Below are 24564 nucleotides of genomic sequence, written 5' to 3'. Positions count from 1 at the left end.
CTGCCCCCCCCCCCCCCCTCCAATATAGTCACTACTAAGAATGTTTTCTTCTGCATGCTTGTTAATGGATTTTTTTAATTGAATGGGGATTTGTTAATCTAATAGCCCTCCCCCTTCCCCCCTCTAATTTCTATGAACCTTTGCATTCCTGAAAGAAAGAGGCTGCTCTTCACATAGGCCATCACATTTATCTTCATACTGTTCTGGACAAAGCTCACTCCTGTGCAGAGGACATGTACAAGTCTCATTGCTACATGATGCCACAGTTTATTCCCTATGATGAAAGTTATAAGTGGTATTTAAATGGTTTCTGGTTCTTGTTTTGACTGTCTGAACAGAGGGAAATGTCATTGCTTAGAAAGAAAGAGGTAGTATCTGATGAAGTAGGCTGTTGCCTATGAAAACTTACGCTTCTCTGAACCACTTAAGTTTCTGAGGTGCTACCCTATTCTGCCTTCTTACAACAAGGTTGCTTCAAAACACCAGGAAAATCCAAAACTACTGAAGGCCACTCCCAAAGCTGAAAGGGATTTTGCCATTGTCTCCAATAGAAGTGGTATTTAGCTCGCCGTGACTGTTGAGGACTTAGTTATTACAATACAACCTCATTCATAGAGCTCTTCCTATCTCCTATCCTGAGGCATTGTACTCAGGAGTTGTGCAACATTGTGTTTTATTGTGTTGATGCACAGGTACCTGTAGATAACCTAATAGGAAATGAGAAGTCTTATGTAGGGTTTTTTAACTTTGCTGTAAATCTAATTGAGTCATATGTTGGCTGCAGAGTTCAATACGATGGTTCAGAAATGTGTACGAGGGAGATAACTGTGTTTTTAGAGTAGTTTCAAATGATCTTCATTAAATTCTGAGGAGACCTTTTCGTTTCATCCTGACTATGCTTTGTCAAACACTTCCACAGGGGCCTGAGGAAGTGCCTGCAGCTGATAGTCTGTTTCCCACTGTGTAGAAAGCTTACTAGGACCCAATTCGAAACCTCAGGAGGGTCTTAAATATGGTAATACTGGGTCCTACGGATTAAATTCCAATCCCAGCCTACAGAAGGGAGTGGGAAAGGAAGTTGTCCTGGCATTGGGCAAAACTCTGTATAATTCCTTTCCACTGGCAGTAGCTGTAACATTTATGTGCTATGGGGCAGCTGTATTCCTGCATACTCACCATCTGCCAAGTTGTCTGAGTGCCAGAAGCTACTCATGTTAAACTCCAAAAGGAATCTGTCAAAAGAGCAAGGAGAGAGGACATTTTACAGTACTCCAGGCGGATTTGCATGTTAGAGAGAGATCTCTCACCGGCCTGGTCGTGGGGCTAAGAAGCACCAGTTCTGAAATGAGCAATGTGAATTTTCTGGCACCAGCCAAAACCTGAGACATTCAAACCTTTCTGAGGGGTCCTTCACTGCCTCTGGTTTTGGGCTGAACTATCCACTGAGGAATGACTAGTTGTGCTTTATTCCACAAGCATGCCATACACAGTTGCTTGCCCACTGTGAGCTTTAGCTCTGTGGCCTTGAGAGCTGAGAAGTGACTCTGTAACCTTGAAAACCATTTGGGGAGCAAGGATTGATCGCTGCGACAGAAGCGGGCACCATGCATGCACAGTGACAGATGCAGACTGTGAACTACACTCTACTAAAGATGAGCTCAAGTCGTGGAGGCTGAATCTTTTCTAGGGTTCAAGGGTGTCTGGATTCAGTACTTTAGTTGGGGCCCAATGAAAAAAATGGTCTGGGTTGAAACAGACAGACCTAGATATGCATCTGAACTCCCCCACAATTTGAGGGAAGGTTGAATTCAGTGTGTCTAAGTACCCCGCTGCCCTTTACACTCCACTAGCATGTTTACATGACCAGATTAATTCTTCACCTCTTTTGAACTGAATACCTGTTCTCATGTGCTCATTTTCTAATTGCAGAAAGGGAGGGCTGTTTTATGGGTAAAGGTTCCAAGAAAAGTGATAATGCAGGTGCTATTTCTGGCACTGAGTAACCTTGGGCAAATCATGTAACTACTCTGCAACCACGGTTCTCTCTGGTGCTGTGTTCAGGTCACACAGTGATGAATGTCAAAGAAATGCCTGGAACTAGGTCCTGCTAAGGGAACCTGTACTGGTATATTTCTTAGCTCTCAGCCCTGTTGACCCAGTCCTCCCAAGCCTTTTGTACTCACACGAGGAAATCACTTATCAGCCACTTCAGTGTAGCCAGAAAGGCATAAATGGGCTGGAGAAAAAGGAAAGCAAAAGAGAACATTAATATCTGGTTACAAAAGTCCCCTTGCCCTGAAGTCCAGTTTCCTCCACCATCCAATGCTCTGGAAGACAAGCTATGTCAGTCAATAGGAAATTTTCAAAATGCATCAAAACCCAGACAAATCTCTGCTACTCATCACAGCGCCTTGCCTCCTTCCAGAAAGGGTCAGGAAGCTTATCGCAAATGTACCAAGGACTTTGAAGATGTAATTGCTCAGTGATTCCTTTCCAGTCTGGATAATCTTGAGAGCTCAGAACAGGAAGGACATAAAGCTAAATGGGACTGCCTTCTTCAAATGTGTTTATATTCCATTTTTTTTGGTACAAGCTGCAGTATTAGCAGCCTCCCACTGCCGTTAGTATTAGCTGCTATTGGTGATGCAGCATCTTAAAATATATCCTTCTTTAAAATGGCACTACATCTCCATGCAACTTTCTTTCCTTTCTCCTACAGACTAACCTAAGAAAAGTCTAGCAGTGTAGTAATGAGAATTCATTGCATGTAGTTCTGTAGCCAGGTGGCTCTATCTCCCTTCTGCATCATAAACCATGTCCTATTCAACATCTGTGTAGGTGGTAAACCCAAAGTAAATGACCAAGCAGGGAAGTGTAGTCTTGGTTGGGAAATAGCATTATTTTCCCACGAAAAATTCCACTGGTGAATGTTTTGTATTTGATGCATCTCTGCAACACATTTATGGCTTTTGTTGGGCGAAAACAAAACATCTCCCGCCGCCATCCCCCAAGCCATTTTTGTTCCAATTGTTGCAATCAGAACCTAAAATATTTTAAAAATGTGTATGTTTTCAGTAACTAAAACCATACAAAATTTGTCCAGTCACATAAATATTTTCAATAAAACCAAAAGTGTTTGTCTATCTGGCTAAAAATTACAGACTTTTAAAGCCAAAATATATCTATTTATATAATATAGCCAACTTCTTTTAAAGCTTTCTGATGGAAAAAAAAATTGACTAGTGCTAAAAACAGTATGCTAAAAAATTTCTTCAGTGCACTAAGTTTTTAAGGCATCAGAATTATCCTGACAATAAGCAGGTCCCTGTTTTGAATTAATTAATTAAAATAGGATTATCTAGTTGGCTTTGCAGTGGACTTCTACCAACTGATATCAGACTTGAACTTCCCAACATCTGAAAGAAAACACATTCTTATATCTTAATAGGTATGTGCTGTATGGCATTAATGAAACACTGGACCAGACTACCAGTGAATGCTAATGCAATGGGCTGACTGCAGAGAAATACATACGCTCAGAAGAGGCCGGGCACCGCTGTGATGTTGGTAGTGGACTTTACACATTGCTTGATAATCATACAGCTGCACCCTATAAAATCAAAATGAAACAAGCACGTGGTCAAATATAAGAAATGCAACCACCTGTGAATTCTTTGCTCAAGCATGAGCTAATCTTTGCCCTACCTGGGCTATATTTTTACATACAAGAACTGCCACACCAGTTAGACAGACAGTCTGCCTAGTTCCTTTCTCTGACCCATGCTGTGTTCTTCAAATCAAGGCAGTTAACTGCAATACTGTCCCACAGAAGGAAGATTCTCCCTAACTTCAGATGGTGCTAAGTGTATTACCTGGAACATGAGGGTTATCATTTTTTTATTTACCTAAGTACCCCTAGATGTTGGTTTTATTTCACTGAAATATGTAATACTTTTTGTGAAGTGCACTGCAGTATTAGTGGGCGCAAAACCCAAGATAATTGCAGGGGGGCCACTTTCAACCCAAATGCATTGCCTCTGGAGGGGCAATGCAGCTGACCAATCTGATACGGGCTCTCCCGGTGTAATGAAAATTCTGAAAGGCTTGCACCTCGAAGCAAAGAAGCTTTCCATGTAGTACCTTCAGATATAAGGGCCTGAGCAGGAGGTAGTACAGAAGTGGTGCAGTTTGGGATTTGATGTATGCCATGATGTCTTGCAATAGCTGGTGCCAATTAGCATGGGAAGCAAGTAGTGTGTGGATACTACTAATGAGCAAGAAAGTCAATGAAGGAACTTTTGCAGGGAGACAGATGCTAGGGAAATAAACTTAGTCCATCTCATGCTTTGCCTCTCTGCTCTGCTTGCCAGGTGCATTATTTTCATGGGGGTAAAACATTTCATCCACACTTCTCCCACTTCCTGAAAGAAGGATATAAAGGAAAGTCACTACTTACTGACTAAACATTCCCATGTTTAGCAGTTTTGTCATTACTGAACCATCCACTTCACCAAAAAATTTTCCAGACTGCAATCAGAAAAGATTAGAGAGAGAGAGAGAGAGATCATTGGCAAAACTTTCAATGCTGTCTACTGTTGCAATTAATGCATTTCTAGAAGGTGAAGGATCTATTGCCTGGTGAATACTGTTAACAAATAGGAAGGATTTTAAGGTGGTACCATTTAGCTTAGTTCTGCCTTTTATATCCCTGGCTGAGAGACATGAGAAGTGAGAACTTCATCACAATTTCCAGATGGTCTTTTACTCAGCTCCAAATAACTTGAAACCTTGAGAGGTGCCCCTATGGCCCCAGAGAGAGAGGGAGAGAGAAAGCAACAGAGATCTAGACAGATTCATTCATCTGAGGCCATTTCGTTCTCTTGTGATTTTTTTTGTAAGCTTGTAGTCCTTGGATTTGAAGGTAGAAAAGCCTGTTCTGTTTCAGCTGAGATAGCCCAGCTCTGCTAGCTCAGAGGTGGAAGCTGATTCAACCTCTCTGTGGTCCAGAAGGGACAGAGAATGGCAATATAGAAATGTAGGTTGCACATGTATCTACCTCCAGAGACTCTTTAAACTCAAAGACAATTCTGTTTCCACTTACTACTAACTGTGGCAGTCACTTGTGGGTATGTTTAAAATGGTCAGGTTCCATGTCTTTTTTGCTGTCAGCTGTCCTCTGTGTATTGGATAAAATTGTAATAAATACCTAAGTATCCAGATGGTTTCTGGCCAGTTTGCTGTGTTCATTTTTGGAGGGTTAATCTCCCTGTAAAGCTGAATACTTGTATCTTATAGAACCATTTCTCCAGCATGAGGGAATGTGTCCTTCTCCACTGAGAGGCTCTCAGTTATTAAGCAGCTAATAACAGATGAGGATTAATTCCTCACGTCTTTGAGCATGACCATTTCCATTAAGAAGTTCCAAAGGGTCATGTGACATGCATCATCCAACACGAGTAATGTTTAGTTTTGAACTCTCTCTCAAGTGTCACTAAGAGCCTGCCCTGTTTGGTGGAAATAGCAGTACAGACACTTGAAATCAACCTTCACGCAGTCCAGGGAGTCTGAGGAAGCTGTAACTCTTTCAGCTCACTGGCTCTTTCAATCTGATTATAGTGGTTAGAGATTTAATTCCATTCTGTAGTATTACTAGGAGTCAGAGCAGTGGGATTTAACACAATATAATCTGCAGCTGGCATTGCAAGGTGAAAGGCCTGTTGTCGGACTACAGGTGGAGCCTGCTTCATTTGGGGAGATCAGGCCTTGTTACTTAATTCCTTCAGTGCCTCCTAAGCATGAAGAGGCTCCATTCTCATGTGTCTAAATGTACTGGGGGCCTTAGTGCAATTAAGCATAAGGGCTAGGAAGTAAATCCAGAAAAGCAGCAATGAACTGGCCTTGCAGCACAGAACTGAGGATCAGACTGGGCACAGTTTCAGGAACTGAGTAATAACATGGGAAACTCCATTCTTAGCACCCCATGAGATCTTTTGTAGAGTGCCAGTGAGGAGATAAGCAGGCATGAGAAGACAAGTGCAGTTTCAGGCTCCTCCCTGCTTGGCTGCTGCCCTAACCCACTGCCCAGCCCCTTTGCAAGGAGGTAAACACTGTAATAAATACATTTGTCTTTGAAATGGGGTGCTATTTAATTTAGAAAAGGTATGGAGAAGTGCCTTGAGTCAAATGAGGAGTGTTTTGAATCAAACAAGACTGAGAACGACTCCTATGGGTATTTGCAATTTCAAAGAACCAAAGATTTTGGAGTCATTATGATCCTTTATTCTGACATCCTGCAAAACATTGGCCATGGACTGTAACTATGTAACAGCAGGCATGCTTTTATGTCTACCTGATGTGCACACCATAATCATGCACACACATACAAATGCACATGCACAGGAAACCAGCAAAGACATTTATAGGCCACTTACTTTGTGTGTGTACACCTGGGGTAGTTTGTATACACATCTTAGGTGGATGCAAATGTCACAAGCTCATCTGAGGGCATCTGATGTTGAGTCTACATCCAGATGTTCTGCTGTGTTCTGGAAAACTATTCAGGGTATTAAATAAACCTGCCTTGTTTTTAGACAGAGAAATGGCTTGCTGGTACGTGTTGGAAATATGTTACGGCTATGTTATGACAGGCCTCAGCAAGCAATGTGCGAAGCTACTGCAAGACTGCAGGGTTGGGGTGGGAATTACCTTTTCCCATATGCCACATGAAAAGCCAGTGCCCTGCAATGGAACTGCACAGGCCGTCCTGAGACTTGCACCAACAAGGTATAACTGATACCTGTACCTGCCAGGGGCTTACCAGAAAGAATAGGTCAAGGGATCTGTGTGGACCCTATAGCCCTACCTCGTTCAACCTACTGAGTACCCTTGACCACAAGACTCCCATACCCACAACACTCAACCAAAGACAGCTGCCTTTCAACCTCTGCTGCAGTCACACTTTGTGACTGGGTGCTTTTCCTGTCTCCCTGCCTCCCACAGCCACTCATGCACCTGTACCACCCTCACAGAATCAGTACAGGGAGACAACTGAGGAAGAAGGCAGCATTAGAGAAATACACTCAGCCAGTGAGGGGAGAATGAGATGACAGAACTGAACTGTGAGCTGAGAGAGCTCAAGAGACTTCCAATGCTTAGTGCTGCCTTAGGCACCAGCCCTAGCTGTAGGGGGTGTGTGTGTGTGTGTGTGTGTGTGAGGTGTGGGGGGTGTGTGTGTGTGTGTGTGTGTGTGTGTGTGTGTGTGGTTGGGGGGGGGTGTTGGTAAAACCCACATCATGTATCATGGGAGTGATGAGCAAACATCTATAGAAAAAAAAATGTTAAATCAAATGCAAAGCAAAACAATGATGCAACCATGGCAGCAGCATTGGCTGCAGCAGGCAGGGAGGGCTGTCACCAATGTGTGCGTGTGTTGGGAGGGGATTGGGTCAGTCCACTGGGGCAACTTTACTTCATGGTTTAACAGCACCAGGAACTGCTTCCTAAACACAGTTTACATTACAATACAGTCCATTCCTAAGACTCAGCACTCAGTTTGTTGGGTCCTCTGTCCCCTCCTTGCTTTTGAATTGTCCTACTAGCCCTTTGCACGCTCCTTCAAGGGTTCAGATAGGGAGACTTATCTCAATTCAGATCTTTCCAGTTCCTCACCAAATACCTAGCTCCCCACTTATTAAGAGTCTGAGTCTATACCTTTTGTAGCTTTTAGCTGTCATCTAGCCTCCTGGCTTCCTTTGGGAAGCAGTTTACTAGACAGCCCTGGATCCCAAGCCATGGATGCCCTCCTTCATGCTTGGACATTTATTCAGGGCCCTTTTGCTATCAATGCAGGTTGCTCAGTACTTGGATTATGGATGGGGAAATAGCCCCTACATGAAGTGGAAGGTAGGGTGGAGGAAGGGTGAGGCGGTAGCTTCAGAATAAAGCACAGGAAAAAAGCAGAAATCATCTTACAGCACCTGGAGTAGCCATGGCAATTCAGTCCTACCTACTTACGTCATCCCTGTAAGAACACATGCACTTTGGCAATTCCCTCTGTTTTTATTGTGCAATGTACCCCAGGAAGCATCACACAATTGGGAAGTTCTGTTGGTTCTAGGCCTGAAACCAGGTCCTTGGCTACCTGCCTTGGAGCAAATACGGGTGGAATAGGAACCAGGGCCCAGCACTGTTCCTACTGGAGTAGAAACAGTCTGTGCTGCCTGGAGGGGCAGCTGAGGTTTGCAGAGAGCTTCCTCTTGAGAGACACAGTACTATATGACTCACTGGAATCTCCTGCATGGGCTTATTCAGGATCTGATGTGCTTGTACTCATCCTGGATTGTTTTCCAGGATGGGCACTGTGGGCAGGATTTTTTCCTGTCTTTTACATGCACACTGCTCTATCAATTTTAACTGCATTCACTTGCAATATACTGGTACCAGCAGCAGTTACAAATCATGTAAATGGACTAGCTAGTGAAGATAGGGCTGCAGTGTGGTAACCTGACTGACCTGTCCCTTCAAGAGAATCCAAAACTAGGAATGTCACTGGACTGGTATGAGGCCCCAACAGACGGTGCAGGCTATAATGTGGTGAGGGGCCACAGCTAGAGACCAGTACTGAGACCAGCCACAGTGGTGAGATGCATCCCATAGAGACCCAGCACCAGGAAGCCTGCCCTCTCCAGAACTTGGGCTGCTGATGTTGTGATGCTATTCCCTGTATGTTCTCCCAGTTCAAGTATCTGCTGCTGTGATAGCCATGGCAAAGGAAACAGATATAGGGAACCCAACTAAGACTCAGTGGGTGCATCTACACAAGACACTTTATTGCACATGAGACTAATCAAATGTGCAGTAAAGTGTCACCATCTACACATGTGTGGGATTTACTGTGCAGTAAATTAGCCTAATGCATCATTTGCTAGTACCAGGAAATACAGGTACTAGTTTAATGCCACATTAGCTACTGTGCAGTGGTTCCATTCAGGGGGCCCACTGGTGCCTGGATAAGCCCTGATGCAGAGCGGGGAGCTGTGTTGGCTTCTGGGGCAGCTGTCTCCCTGCCACATAGGGATCAGGACTGTCCCGAAAGTTGTCCTGGCAGCTGGGACTGCTGTATCTGAGCCACATGGAGAAGAACAGGTCCCAACCTCATCCCCATGTGGCCAGAAGAGCTGTCCTGGAAGCTGGGACTGCTGCATCCCAGCCAAGTGGAGATAAGGTCCCAACCTGACATGTGGTTGGGAGTGCTGTCCCAACAGCCAGGTTGGGACCCTATCCTCACGTGGCTGAGAGAGCCATCCCTACTTGGCAGGGACACTGCCTGCCAGCCATGTGGGGACCCCTCCTGCGCATGTGGGGATTGGGATTGGCTCCTGTGCCCCCTACCAGCCCCAGGGCTGGCACTCAGGTGAGCCTGGAGCTCCTCTTGGTTGCTGCAGGCAGAGCAGAGCAGGAGCAGTCCTGACCTGGGCTGCTCCTGTCAGGTGCAATTTGCTCCTGAGAGAGGTGCACTGGTAGATGTGTGCCCCAGAGCACTTTAATGAGCCTGAATTTTCAGTGAAGAAAATTCAGGCTCATTGACTTCACATGTAGACATGCCCAGTAAGATGGAACCAAATGGTCTGGGGGGAATAAAGTTCCAATCTGCATACAAATGGAGCAACTGGAATAGGAAGAAGTCAGTCAGCAGGGAGTTGAGGACTGGGAAGAGAAGCGGTGGTGAATCTCTCTCTCTCTTGGTAACAGCTGGAGAAGATGATTGCTTTGAGGCTTGCCAAAATACCTGATCTCGGAGTCTATCTGCATCATGTTTATAATGTATCCAAAGCCACTGTAATTGCAGGTTTTCACTGGTTAGCTCTGCTAGAGAGTAGTTTTCCATAGCACCCACTTTCTGAAGGGAAATGTGGAGGAAGAACAGTTGGAATACAAGTGCCCAGAACAGACTTTCTAATGCCAAACAGCCTGCAGGCATCCTTTTGGGCAATTGGCTTCTCCAATGAACTTGTTTTTGTTTGTTTTGTTTTTATAACAATGGGAAGATGAGTGTGAGGAATTGGTTGATTTTTAGTATGAAAAATAAAAAAAAAACCCCTTAAAACCGAGCAGGAGCATAGGGACAATGTTACAGAAATGGATCAAATGCCAGAGGGCTGCATCTTACCCTGTATCCCATCTGTGCCAGTAGCTAATGGTAGAGGCTTCAGAGGCAGGTACTGTATAAGACTTGCCAGAGTAGACTGTTATGGAAAAATCTACCCAAAGAGGAAATTCCTGCTCAACTCCCCTCTTAGCTGGTGCCTGTTTCATCTTCTGAAAGTATTGAGGGTTATCTTGTCTACAATGTCTATTTTTCACTTGGCAGTAATCATAGATGGTCTCATCAGCCAGCTTATGCCCATCCTGTTTTGAATTCTATTAAGTTCTTGTCCCAAATGACATCTTGTGACAGTGAGTCCTGCATGTTACCTGTCTCCTAGTTCTTCCTTTTCAGTGCAGTCATTATTTGTATACCACTACCCAGGTTGTATTTTATTTATTCTCTCTTTAAACTAAACAGTACAAACTTTCTCCATCCCTTCCCACATGGAATTCTCCCTGTGCTTCTCATCGTTTCTCCACTATCTCTGAAGTCCCTCTTTTTCTGCTGCATCTTTTAGAAGAGGGAGACCTGAACTGAGAACACTGTTTCAAGTGAAGGCATACCAGTGACTTGTCTAATGGTACTATAATAGCTTTGCTGTTGAGTTCTGCCTTGTTCTTTACACATCCTAACATTTTTTGTTTGCTTTTTTGACATGACTGCACAGTTGTTTTCACAGAGATGTTCAAAGTGCTGGCAAGGTTTCTTTCATGAGAGGCTACAGTTGAATTAGGAGCCAGTAACATGTATGTACAGTTCAAATGATTCCTTCTAAAATGCATTACTTTGTATCTGTCACTAGTGAGCTTCCTCACTCTTGTCTTGTGTTACCTAAAGAGTGCTGTATTATCTGCTGAGTTCACTGTCTTGCTCTTCTCCAATCCCCTTGAAGCATAAGACCCAGGACGCCCTTCTGCTACACTGAAATTGGATCACTTATTCATATTCTTCTTTTTCTGTCTTTTATCACTTTTGGATCTCTGACAGCAGTTTACTTCTCTTTCCATAATGATACAATTTCCTAAATAGCTGCTTGTGATGGGCTTTCTCATGGACTTTTGGAAAGTCCAAATAAATGATATAATTGCTATTTCTTTATCTATCATTTTTGCTGACACACTCAAAGAATTCAAGAAGATTAGCCATATTTTCCTCTACAGAAGCTGGGCTGCTTTGTCCCAATCTTACTATGTCTGCTTGGGGTTTTAGGATGTAAAAGGACAGTTACAATATTTGCAGCTCTTCTGTCCTCTGGCATAATGGTAGTTTTAATTAAGTTTCATACTCTGTTAGCAGCTTAAAAAGTTCTATTCTATAGCCCCTTTGTGCTGGCTGATCCTGGTGACTCGTTGCTTTTCAGTTTATGAGTTTGTTCCAGAAGTGCCTTTTGAAATACCCAAATCTCTGATATGGAGCACAGAGTAGGTGTCTCTCTGCACATCCCTTGTGAAGACACACAAAGAAATCAGTTCATGCCAGGTATTGTCAGCAGCTTACTTCATTCATAGTTCCACTTCACTCAGGTGGGATACTTGTGGACTAAGGTGCTTGTTCTTCAGTAGGTGAAACAGGAATAGACATTTTTTCATCAGTGCCTTATTTCTTTTTACTTACTCCCTTTATGTCTTGATAATCCAGTGGATCCACAGATTGTTTTACAGGGCTGTGCTTATAATTTACTTAGAGACTTTACTTCTTTATTTTTAACCTTTAGCCTTTTGCCCTTCAGATTTCCCCTTGTCCCCACAAATTTTTGCCTCTATGTACTCCTTTCTCCTGACTTCACTTGAGCTGGATTTTAATCTCCTGCAGGATGCCTGTCAGGCTTGAGAACCCAAGCCCTCCTGCTTCCTTTTCAGCCTAGGGGGCATGCCTTCTGGCTGGGACTCTCTTAGGTGATGTTTCAGTAGTGTCCATGGAGAGTACACGGTTTTCAGTATCCTTACCTTTGACATAGATTTTTGGGCTAGCTTCTTTATCATCTTTAAAAATCCCTGTTCTAAGGCTGGGTGTCATTGCATCTTCTGGACTCTCCTTTCCCCAAGGATGTTGAACTGAATTATACCATGGCTGCTCTTCCTTGGTGATCCACCTTGAGTCACTTCAAGAAGCCTCTCCCTGTCACTTAGGACCGGCTCAAGTGCAACCTCCTTTCCTGTTCACTGCATAATTAGCTGCTCTAGTCACTTACTGTTGACGAAGTCAAGAAATTGCATCCCTGACCCTTGTCCCACTGTCTCTACATGAGGAGATGAAGTTAGCCCATTTATTTTCAACCAGGTTTTCAGCACAAGCAACAAGTCTTTGTTGTGACTTTCTTTTCTCTTTGTAGGAAGAAACCAAGCCACCTCAGATGAAAGAAGCTTTCAAAAGCATCAGCCAAGTTAGAAAGTGATTGTGGCAGCCTGGGGAAGAGCAACAGGTGCTGCCTGAAGAGAGGAGTCTCCAGCTGCTGCTGCTTTGAAATGTGCACCCTCTTTTGTTCCAGGTTTGAAGTTTTGAGGAGTTGGTGAAAAGACATTTGAGTTTGCCCTGCTCATGTACAGTAGGCCTGTCTCATGCCTCACCCTCTGCTTACAAACCAAGGGGATACTGCCCTGTTCCCCTTAGAAACCTGTGCTCTTCACAGCTCTGACAGGAAGCTGAGCAAAGCATCCCAGAGCCAGAGTAATGTTAATGCTTTGCACTTCCATAGCACCCTCCCATCAGAGGAGCCCAGCACATGTCACAGATACAAATGCATTCATTAACAAATGCTCCCAAGAGCCCTAAAGAAGAGGGAGATATTACTGTCCCCATTTTAAGGATGTGGAACCAGAAGGACTTGAGCAATTTGGTCAATGCCTTACAGCAAGCCGGTCCCAGAGTTGGGAAGATAACTGAGATATCCCAGCTCCCAAACCCCTGCTCTTACCTGTTTCAACCTCTGCGATCCACCTGCCTGCTAGGAGGGGCTCAGCTGCAGCCTCATGAGGGGCTCAGCAGCATAGCTGACAAACAGTAAAGCCAGGGCATTGACATCCTGCTGCACAGCTGTTGGCCCTGAACACCCTCCCCACCAGCTCTTTTATCTGATATACAGAAAGAGGAAAGAGAGCAAGAGGCATCCAAGGGCAGAGGTCCCCAACCCTGTTATAACCCATTTTAGGGTAAGAATGGTTCTGGATCCCCTACTGGGCTGTGCAGAGCCCAGCTCCTGGCATAGCTCTTCTCTCTCCTGAGGTCTGCATCTATTTGCTGTCTTACCTCTTTGGATCTTTTGGAAATGAGGATAAACCCATTGTTATCAATGAGGAAGCAGTTCACAATCTGCAGAGATGAGAAGGAACTGTCATTAGAGATAGGATTTAGCTGTACTTGGTCAGATGCTGTTCCTAGCCTGTCAAGTGAGGTAGGACACATGGTTCTCATTTCTTGCTCTGCCACTGACTTGCTGCATGACTTTGCCATGTCACTTCCCCGCTCTGCCTCCATTGTGCAGTTTAGCTAGTATGGGAAGGGTCTGCCTCTTACTGCTTCTGGGTATGTGGGATGCTACTATAATAGAAATAATATTTAAGAAGACACTGCACCCCAGAGAGAGACAGCAGTCTTTGCCTTTATCCAGCACTTGCCATCTGCAGAGCTTTGTGCTGTGCAAAGAGTGGTGCATTAACCTCTCAGTGTCCTTGTTACTATTCCTGTTTTACACATGGGGGAAATGGGAGCCCAGAGCTTAAAGGATTCTCCTGATGTCCTGCAGTAATCAAGTCAAGAACAGAACCTAGGGCTCCTGAAAAACAATCCCACTGCTCAAAGCATTAGAGGGCTCTGCCTCTTTCCACCTTTTTTTATAATAGTAAAAGATTCCCTGTTCTCCAGAGACAAAGAATCTGGGGCAAAGGTGGAAGGGCCTGGCCAGCCCCTACAGCACCACAGAAAAGGCCTAGCTATCTTTTATATTCTGTCATGTGCCCAAGTGTCTCAGACCAGGGCTCAGTTCAAGATCCAGAAAAGACCCTAAGTGAGCATGGAAAGAAGATCCTGATCTGAGCCCACTCTCTCTGGAGGATGCTTTCTCTCAAGAACACAAGTGGGTAGAACAGTGTGGGGAATCCCAGGATGACACGAAAAGGAAAAGCCTAACACACACTCCCCATTCAAATCCCTCCTTCTGAGTAGTCATTGGAATTGGAGTCAGACTCAGAGCTCAGCATGGATCCTGGCATGCTGAACTCCACATCACCAAAGTAGTCTCAGCTGACCCCAGGTAGATAACACTGTAGTTAGGGAAAGGCTTTTACTGAAGGCTTAGTTCATCAGCCTGAGCATCCTCCCGGGATGGGTTGAGCACTCTTTGGTTCCCACTGATTTCGGGGGGCACCAAAAGTCACCAAGACCTCAAATGATGAAATGAGTGCCTGCTATTTCCAAATGAGTTAGCTTTCTGTCTCATATTAGTGTTCTGCATTCTCAGTTTTTATTTAAAAACAAAACCAAAAAAAAACAACCCCCAAACGTAGTGGGGGCGGGTAGCAGTACCAGGAAGTGGGGGGACCCAACCCCAACCTCAGCACCAGCACCACCCGCCCCACCTGGGGTCAGAGCTGGGAGCCCCATGGCCCTGGGCAGCAGTTCCAGCCCCGTGGGCCCATGCTGAGCACCTGCCGCTGGGAGTGGGACTGGGCTCTCCCACCTGACCTCCACGCAGCAGGGCTTGGGGCTCACAGCTCCCAATGCTTGGGGCAGGGCCAAAGCTGGAGCCACCAGGGTGCAGGTGGGACCCACCCACCCTGGGAGCAATTCCCACGGCTTGTCCTTCCCTGCCTGGGGTCACAGCTGGGAGCCCCAGGCAGTGGCTCCAGCCACCGTCCCCTGGCCCCCACGTGGCCACCGCCACCCCCTCGCCTCCCACTCTGCATGCCACTGCCCTTCCACATCCAGCTGGAAACCTGTCCCTCGGGTAACCAGCACAGCAGCACTTATAGCTTACTGGCACCACCTGTTTTTCAGTTCAAATCCCTGTTAACTGGCATGAGTGGGGAATGGGCCATTTAACAGCGATTTGAACTGAAAAATGGGTGTAAATCAGTAAAAAATGAATTACTTAAAAAAAGTCAGGGAATTTATCAGTGGGGGGAAAAAAAGGAAAAGAAAATCAGTAAAAACCGAGAATGCGGAACACTGCTCATAATCCTTGAGTAGACACTTGGAAGAAATCGGGGAAACTTACATCATCCTGACAGCTCAGTGGACACAGACCATCCAGGTCGCTGCACTGGAAAAGAACAGGAGAAATGATGTGATGATTGTGCCTTGTCTTACTGTCTGCCCCTTGGCAAAAGGTCTACCATATTTTCTTGAATACAACATGTACTTCCCTGTCTGAAATTAGCCCTCCTCTCCCCCTGCACAAATTGAGGTGCATGCATTGAGTGGGGAAGCTGATTTTTTTTTTTTTTTTTTTGCATAAAATAGAAGCACCCTCTGTAATCCCTGCTACACAGTGCAGCAGCTCTGGTATTACTCTTCAGGCAGCTAAGGAAGTCAATGGCCCATTGTTCTTCACTTCACAGGAGTTAACAATCATCTCTCCTACTTAATGGTCTTCTACTAATGAAGCAAACTTTTCTTAGGGGAATGTTGCCATCTTCTAGGGCTTTTGGTCTCCTAGGTCACAGCTGTTTCCAAAATCATAGGTCTGCCCATAGAGACCAGTCTTCAATAGCAGCTGCAGTGGTTCCCAATCTGTGGTATGCGTACCACCAGTGGTATGCAGACAACCTGGCAGTGGTACATGTTAACAGATTTACTATAAATTACTTTATATGACAAAAATTTGCTGGTGGTACTTAAGGTTGAACTCAATAATTTCCCGGTGGCGCTTAAGGTTGTATCATTTTAAATTGGTGGTGTGCAATCTGTCAGAGTTTGGGAATCGCTGAGCTAGGGTTTTATTTAGTTAAGCAGGAAAGGCAGGGCGAATCAGCTGAAGATTAGGCTCTGTCCCTGCTCTCTGCAGCCGTAACTCTGGATTTTTTTTTTCTTCACAAGGCTTTTCAAAAGCAAGGTGCATATTCTTTTTGGGGGCCTGAATATATGAAAAAATGTTATGAGAGGTGCGTGAAGGTTGATGAGTTAGCTGTGATTTTGAAGCACGTTGTGTATGTATGCCTGCCAAGAAGGCCAATTCATTGTTCTGCTTCCTACCCAGCGTTCAAGTCTTTGCAGTAATAATGAGAATTCTCCTTTCTACCATGTAGTATGAGCCTCTTTCAGTTTCCCTTACCCAGTCTGTAGTATCTTGTTCTTTGAGAAAGAACTGCTCTCAGATCAGCTCTGTGCATAGCGATAGCCAGTTTAATATAAAACTGGCAGAATCAAGCCCTCTGTGGTTGATAACAAAGATTATTGAACACTGAAAAGAAAAATGGCGGGTGTGCTTTGCCAGCTGATAACATTTATTGCACTTTAGTGCTGGATTATTTGCAGACAGCTTTTTTCTAAAGGCAGCTAATGATAAAATAGGATGTGAATAGGATCCAGTAGCCTCAGGCACCGTCTATTTGTTTCACTAAGAATTTATGTGTACCAAAGCAGACACATGTGGGGACAGGAGGGGCTAAATGGTGAGTAAAAAAGCCCTTCAAGTGCTCATTGATTTCATAATCGTTTTATGTTTGGAGTGGCTGCCTGTGTCTGCCTCTTTGTGTTAGTCCGTAATTTTTTTTTTCATTGGGCAGTGTGGAGAGAAAGCTGACACAGTCTCACCATTTCTGTCAAGGGCTCCCTTTTATTTGAATTCACAGGATTCAAAGCTGTCAGGTCCTGCCTATTCTAAGATAATACAGGCACCCTGTATTGTTTTAAAATAGTAAAAACCATTGTGTATAGTTACAAAAACATCACCCCTTCTTATTTGGTTCTGAACAACAGGAGATAAATCTATCATTCAACCAATTAAAACACTTTAATTGACTGCTAATTCTCTGGATTACCCTGTAAACCAATTTCAAGAGACAGCCAAAGACTCCTCATGGCTTTGTAACACTGTATCCTTAATATCATGATGATGTTTCAATGGAAAACTGTCATAATATGATAGTGTAAACATTGCCTAGTCATGATAGGATTGTTCCGTCTTACAGGACAGACACAAAGCAGGTGGCAGCCCTATAATTCATATTGGGATTTGCTCCGATTTGTTTTGCTGAGAAATAGGGCCACAATAGCTCCAGAAGTTTCAGGTGAGCTGCCAAAATGAAGTCGGGTGAATTAACCCCAGGAATGGGTTTGAGCCAACTCTATGGGTGCCTATAGACATGTGGGGGTGCTGCTCTGATGTACTGTAATTACAACACATCGATTAATTGAGTCTACTGGAGCATGCTAATTAGTGCGCTCCAGCAGCCTCTGCATTTCAAGTATTCAGCATCCCTGTGCTTCAAAATGGTGGTAGAGGTGTTTTAACTAAACCTGGTTCAATGAGCTTTAGTTAAAGCACCCCCCATTGCCATTTTGAAGCACAGGATAATGAATACAGAAGCCACTGTGGGTGCTTTAATTAGAACAACTCTCAGAGCTGCTTTAATTACTGCCCCCCCCATTCACTCCTGGAGCACATATGAACATGTCCTATACCTTTTAGGCAGACAAGGTTCTTAGGGTAAATTGTCTACCTATGTCCTTAGACTAACACGGCTAGAACCAACACCCTCTATATCTTTTAGTTCATTGTGTATTTTATCTTAGGGTTGACATCATTTCTAAGATCTGCCAGCTCCACCACTGTCCAGCCATAAAATATCATTAGTTGATTAATAAAAAAACCAAAACAAACAATTATATTGGGCAATAGTGGGTGTAACTGTGAGATGGGTCTAACTAGATCCATAATTCAAAGACCACAAAGTGTAGGGCTGTTCAGAAGGGAGGAGATTGTTCACTGCAAAATAGAAATTAGTGGCAAATTCAACCCAGATGAAGGTTTCAGCTCTCTGGCAAAGAGAAGGTCTTGAGTTTTGGTTCAGGACCATCTCTACACACATATATGTGTATGTAAACAGATAGATATATGAATATGTAGATGGGTAGGTATGTAGGTAGATATACAAGTGTGTCTACACACACGTAACTGTGTGTGTGCGCGTGTGCGTGCATGTGTGTGCATGCACACGCCTATTGATGGGAACACAGAAGAGTTTTCAAGTGTACAGCTGCAAGGGTGGAGGCCACAGTGAAATTTGGTCGGAGGTAATTAGGGTTGTATCAATCCAGTTTGTGGCTAGCTGGAAATTGGCTCAAAACAGATGCAGCTAAGGGTCTTCACTACACACCAGCTGCTCCATGGTAACTGCTAATGTGCATGCTCTGACCTTGTGGTAAAACGCAGCGAAACCATGGTAGCTCAGCCCTCAGTGAAAAGGGTAATTTCAGTGGCCTGGCTTCCATTTACCATGTGGGCAGGCACCAGGACAGTTTCTGTGGAGCAACTGATGTGTGACAAAGCTCCAGTCCCTTTTACCTCATGGCAAATAGTTTGTATGTCCAGACCCAAAGACTAATCAAATCCATGAGTACAGGAATAAAAAATGGGAGCCAGGTGAACCCAGATTTGTTTCCAAAATTAAATGCCCTCAAGCTTGTTCCTGATCAACACACCTCTGTGTGCCTACGTCACAGCAGCATTTGGGCAGATCCTCATCCCAGCAGCATCAGCGTATCTCTGCAAGAATCCCTAGAAAGCCTCTGGCATTACTATGTATTGGCGAAAGACTTGAGAGAAAACCAGCTACCTCAGAGATGCTCAAGCAGGGTGTTGCAGCATCCTCCGATGCCACAAGATCCTTTGAAGGGTGCTGCCAGCCGCCACACAATATCAGCATTGACAGGTATGCAAACACCTATACACGATTCACAAGATACACTCAGAGATTTCAGAAAGGCACGCACAAGGCCAAAAACATTCAGACCTGTTGTGGTCTTTCTGAGTTCTTTGCCAGGCAAGACTTGGCCTGTTATTTTTAGTCACAATATGAGTGAAATTAGATTTTTGAAACAGGGTACAACTACATTCAGAGAAGTGATGGAAGGGCCCCTTGAGGTTGAGAGGGACTGGGATAGTGGAACCTGTGCTGCTCTCTACCACTTTAAAGCCTTTTGAATTTCAGTCTCTCCCCAGAGGTGCACCTGCCTCAGAGCTGCCAGCTGCTCCTGGTCAGGTCTCTGTAATGCTACAACTAAGCCTACTTCAATCTTTACCAAAGATGCCTAATTAACTGTGAAGACAGAGACAGTCTCAGACAGGCTTGGAGTGTTTCTGGCTATTACAGACAAGGGCCAGCCTCTACTGCACAGCAGCATGCAAGCTACATTCAATAATCAAAGCTTGATAGGCAGGCAGGGGCACAGCAGGGAATTCTGGGATACCTCTTTATCCTCAGCCATTGTCTACTTACATCAGTGTCATTGGACTTAGAGATGTTCAGTGGGAATGTGGACATTCAGAGCAGCACACCATGCAACAAAGCGATAGAGAGGAGAGAGAAAAACATCCGTTAGTGACTCCTTGTTGCACCACTGTTGAGTCCTATTAAGCCAGGGACAGGCAATTATATCGGTCTGAGGGCCACATAGGGAGTTTTGGTAAGCTGTCAGTGTGTGTGTGTGTGTGTGTGTGTGTGTGTGTGTGTGTGTGTGTGTCCTCCTAGAATATGGCATCCCCAAAAGATACTTTCAACAACTCCATTGGTAAAATCCCAGGACCTTCTTATTAGTCCATGGGAAACTTCTGAACTCAAGCTACCATATGCTGGATTAGAAGGGAGGACCAAAGTTTTTGGCAGGTATGCCACAAATTAGGCCCCATGCCCATCACCAATCCCCTTCCCATGACTCATCTGCTGCTCTCCTTTTTGCTTCTTGCCCCGTGCTCCCTCCCAAACTGCTGCTCTGCTTTCTGCTCCATGCCCTGTGCTTCCAGTCCAATCTGCTCCTGTGCTTTCTGCTCCCTACCCTTTCTGCTGCTGTGCTGCCTGGCTTCTCCCTGATCTGTTGTATACCACATACTCGCCTACCTGTGCCACTTGTGGCATGTGCGTCACAGTTTGGCCACCCCCATGCTAGACATACCAGCACCACACCTTGGTTTCCAGCCTGCAAAAAAGCCTTCCCTCCACCAAAGCAACAAAAAGATTATTTTTCCCCATTCTCCATATGTTCTCAGTCATAACAACCAGTTTCCTACTGTTGTATCACAAGGGTTTCAATCTAATGGAAGTTCCTTCTCCTGGCAGCAGAGAGACATTTCCGTTCTGCTTCTTCAACCTTACTGGACACCTTCCCACAAATATTTTGTCCTATACCTATATCTATACCTTAAGCTTTTGAGAGTGCCTGCTGATGGTCATGAAATGGCACTTGTTTTTCGTCTCTCTCAGACTGGGACACTGAAATTCCATTTCCAATTCTCTCAATACAGGGAAGGTGTCCAAAAGTAGCCCAGCCTTATAAATGTCTCTTTTTTTAAATTTAGTAGGATTTCATCATCATTAGGATGTTTTCCAAAGGCAGGTAGATTTTGGGCCTCCAATGGCAGCTTTCTATGGTGACTCTGAAAGACTGAATGAGTGCAAACATATTTCCACAATTAAACCCATCATCTGCAGTGGAGCGAATGCCAGGCCAGGATTCTGACACCATTAATGCAGCATCCCCAGAACAGATGTGCCACTCATGCCACATTAGAGCTGTCAAAGGATTAGCAAAATGTGTAACTTAAAACTAATCTAGTGCATAAATCTGTTTAATACAAATTTTGCAAAAGCTCTTGTTGAAATGGCACCAACATACCAACATACATAGCCTGAGACCAGCCAAAGGAAGGTCATTAAATTGTATTTATGCATAATTGCTGCCATTCCTACCTGCCGTGCTGCCATCCAGAACTTGCGTTGGAGTAATTCTAGCTTAATTTGCACGCCCACAGCTATGGGGAAATAAAAGTAGGGAGGGAGGGAGGGCAGGGTGTGAGAGAGAGAGAGAGAGAGAGAGATGCAAGTTAGGAAAGGGGGAAAAAAACAAAACACTTGCATGAAATAACGGGCAAAGATGACACTTGCAACTGGCTTCCAAGTGCAAATGATGAGCTGGCAGGTAAGCACTGAGTCAGACAGTCAAGTGAGAGTCAGAGGTTTAACAGGGTGGGAGAAAGGAGGGGTTGGTCGCTGTGTTGCAATACTGACACCTCCCTCTCACTGAACACCACAGAGATGCAAACAGATAAAAAAAGCCTTTTATCTTTGGGTATCATAGATTATCAGGCCAGAACAGACTTTCTTGGCTTAATCTTTCCCTTGCTCTGTCAGATCCCTAGTGTTGTCTACTGGGTGTGGGGCGCACTGCCATAGGAAAGAGGAGAGCACTCTCTTTCTTTCCCTTGTAGAACGACATGAATGCTTCTACACCCAAAAGTAGCGATGCAATTGTGCACATCCCTGTGGTGTAATGGGGTAACTGTCAGTCCATGGAGTCAGCTTAGAGGGTCTTCAGGAAACCCAGCCTCATGCTTGCAGAGAGCAGCAGAGACTGAGTGCTGGTCTCTCCTTACTTACTCAGGTATCAACAGGCCATTTTGTGCAATAGGGTTAATTGTGATTTACCTCAGTGTAAGTGGGAGATGAATCAGGCTCAGTGATTTCATGGTATGCACTGGGATGTGTGGTTGCTTTAAAGTTAGCTCTGTGATTAGATGCTATAATTCAGCTGAGAAGGAATTAAAACCAGAATGTACAATTAGGTATTTTCAAGCTATGTGCACACAGAACCTGGCAGCTGGCATCAGCTGGAATCACAGCCCTGGTGTATCATCTCTGTCTTTAGTGCCAGGGCAACAGTTTCCTTCTTTGTCACATCCCTATTGCTGGTCCATCTTACAAAATCCCACTTAACTGGAATGCTTCTACCCAGCTCTTCCTGTCATAAAATAAATCTGACTGGTGTTAACTGGAGAAAGGGATTATTTCTTACAGCTGCCTTCTCCCTAACCCCAAGCACACACAAACCAGACAAGACAGGATATTCCTTTAAGATTCATCCAATGCTGCTTCTGAGAATATAAAGAAAGAAGGCTGAATTCACCTTGGATGGTTACCCTAGGCATGGATTTGGCGCAGTGTCTGCAAAGAACAGTCTGTGGTCAGTAATAGACTGTAAGTTATGTTGTTATGGTTGATTCTGTCTAACTAAAGATTGTCTTGATTTTGCATCTAGCTCTGAATAAATTCCATGGTTATCCCTTAAAAGCATCTCAAGTAATTTTCATTCCCCTTTTCAGAGCAAATCACATCAACAGTAGTGAGCATTGCCCAGGACATGCAGATTTGATAAGACAGAAGGAGTTGGTACCAGTACAATTAACCATGGAACACAGGGAGTTACTGAACAGCTTGTCTTTTAGCCAGGAGGAAGCTAAATCCTGAAAACGCCATTCAAAGAGACTTAAACCCTTGGCCATGGATTCTCACTTCACACATGCCCAGAAGACATAGGCAATTACATTCCAGAAGAGAGTTACTTGTATCATGAGGCAAGCAAGATTCTTTGGGTAGATGTGATATCTTTTAATAGACCAACTGAGTAGTTGGAAAAAAGTTCTCAGCAAGTTTTTGGGCCCAGTCACCCTTCTTCAGGCATAGGGAGTCTCTGCTGCTCTGAGGCTCCAAGGAATGAGAGAAGCTAGAAGTGTGGCAGGATGTCAGTGAGAATGTAAATAGGTAGACAATACAAAGACAAAAAGGTAAAGCAGAAAGGGGAGGAGGAAGAGAACAGGGGAAAACAAGGCTAAAGGGAGACATTATAGTGATAGAATACAAGGTGGAAAAGAGGCTGTCAGTGAAAAAGAAAATAGTTGGAGATCAGGAAAACAGGAATGAGAGAAGCTCAAAGTGTGAGAGGACATTGTGAAAATATAGGTGGAAAGGAGAAATAGAAGGTAAAGCAAGGGAGGGAGGGGAAGAAAGCAGGTGGGGAAAGGCCGAAGGAAAACATTACAGAGGTAATAATACAGGGTAAGGAAGAGGCTCTCAATGAAGAAGGAAATAGTAGGAAGTCAGGGAGACAAAGGGCAGAAAAGTAGGGGAAGGGAGGAGAGGGGAGAAAAGGTGGGGGAAAAGAAAAATATAAGAGGTCAGGTCAGGGAGGTACCTGTTGAATCAGATGTCAGGCAGGTTGTAATGTGGCATAAAACCAAAAACCACAACCATAAACCCAGCAACTTGTATCATGAGGAATAATAACACTGCAGACTTGCCCTTGTGCTTTGTAGCAGCCAAGAGAAACACAAACCTGGCACTTCGCTCCTTCCTGCACCACCTGGTAGCTAGCTCCTCTGCCCATAGAGACTGCCAATATACTTATCCCTTCTGTGAATCCTCCTCTGTATGTAGTCCTGGCCATCCTATGCAGCCTTCTGTCCCTTTCCATGGTGTCCAGTAGCTAGCAGTATGGAGGCTGTCTCTGGAGGGTCTCCATCCAGGGAAACAGGAGTAGGAAAACCTTTCCTATCCTTGTATCTCATTTGTTGACTGGAATCACCTGCGATTGCTCATGCAGATAAATTAGTGGTTCTCAGGGTGATTTACTGTAATTGCTTTTGTATTCATGTAGAGCCTGGTGGTTTGAGGAAAAGAGGTAAGGGAGCAGTGGTAATAGAGGTAGTGACCTGGTTGCCCTGAAGACCCATCATGACTGGGGTGGGTAGGAGTGGAAGGAGGCATGCACAGGGAAACTTTCAAAAGTTAAGTCTGATGCTAGGTGGGATGAAGGAAAGACTGGAGATAAAAAGTCATTGCATGTCCCAAAGATTAGTGAACAGTGATCTAAGATTCTTTACTCCAGTGGTAGGGCCTGTGTTTGCAGAACAGGAAGATATGAGTGTGACATTAAGGGTGGCCCTAGAGCAGAACACAGCAACCACCAAGGAGGCTTAGGTGAGAGAATGGATATTTTTACTAAAGTTACACCCCAGGGAAATATGCGCAAAACCCCTCAAAGTTATGTGCAGAAATACTCAAAATTATGCAACGTTAATTGCTTTTTCTTTCTTTTTTTTTTCCTTTTTTTTTTTTTTTACAAATTAAACTAAATATAACACTTTTTGAACCTTCTTTAGAAATATATGCAGGTACTTGTGTGTGGGAAGGTGTGGGGTATGGTTTGGACGTGTGGGTCGGGGGGTTGTGAAGGTGTAGTGGGTGTGGGGAGGTGTGGGTGTGTATGTGGGATTTGTGGGTGGCTGTGGGTATGGGACAGTGGAGTTTGTTGGGGAGTGTGTGGGGTTTGTGGGTAGGTGTGGGCTGCCCCACCACATGCCTCCCCCATGCACAGCCCCCCCCACCCCATGGTTTTCCCTGCATGCAGCCCCCACTGCCACCCACCCC

General features: G+C 44.6%; 1 protein-coding gene across 1 annotated transcript in view; it reads right to left on the bottom strand.

Annotated features, from left to right (window-relative positions):
- The window catches only part of CACNA2D4 (calcium voltage-gated channel auxiliary subunit alpha2delta 4), a 185464-nt gene that overhangs the window by 12459 nt on the left and 148441 nt on the right, over positions 1–24564 (bottom strand). The window contains exons 28-35 of the mRNA XM_025198807.1: positions 21052–21113; positions 19585–19599; positions 15360–15404; positions 13394–13456; positions 4457–4527; positions 3535–3610; positions 2184–2236; positions 1177–1232 (exon numbers count right to left, since the gene is read on the bottom strand). Coding sequence (XP_025054592.1) covers positions 1177–1232; positions 2184–2236; positions 3535–3610; positions 4457–4527; positions 13394–13456; positions 15360–15404; positions 19585–19599; positions 21052–21113 — 441 coding nt within the window. The remainder of the gene's footprint in view (positions 1–1176; positions 1233–2183; positions 2237–3534; positions 3611–4456; positions 4528–13393; positions 13457–15359; positions 15405–19584; positions 19600–21051; positions 21114–24564) is intronic.

This window comes from Alligator sinensis, unplaced genomic scaffold, assembly GCF_000455745.1.
Source record: "Alligator sinensis unplaced genomic scaffold, ASM45574v1 scaffold87_1, whole genome shotgun sequence".
Lineage (NCBI taxonomy): Eukaryota > Metazoa > Chordata > Crocodylia > Alligatoridae > Alligator > Alligator sinensis.
This window is presented reverse-complemented; position numbering and strand designations above follow the sequence as displayed.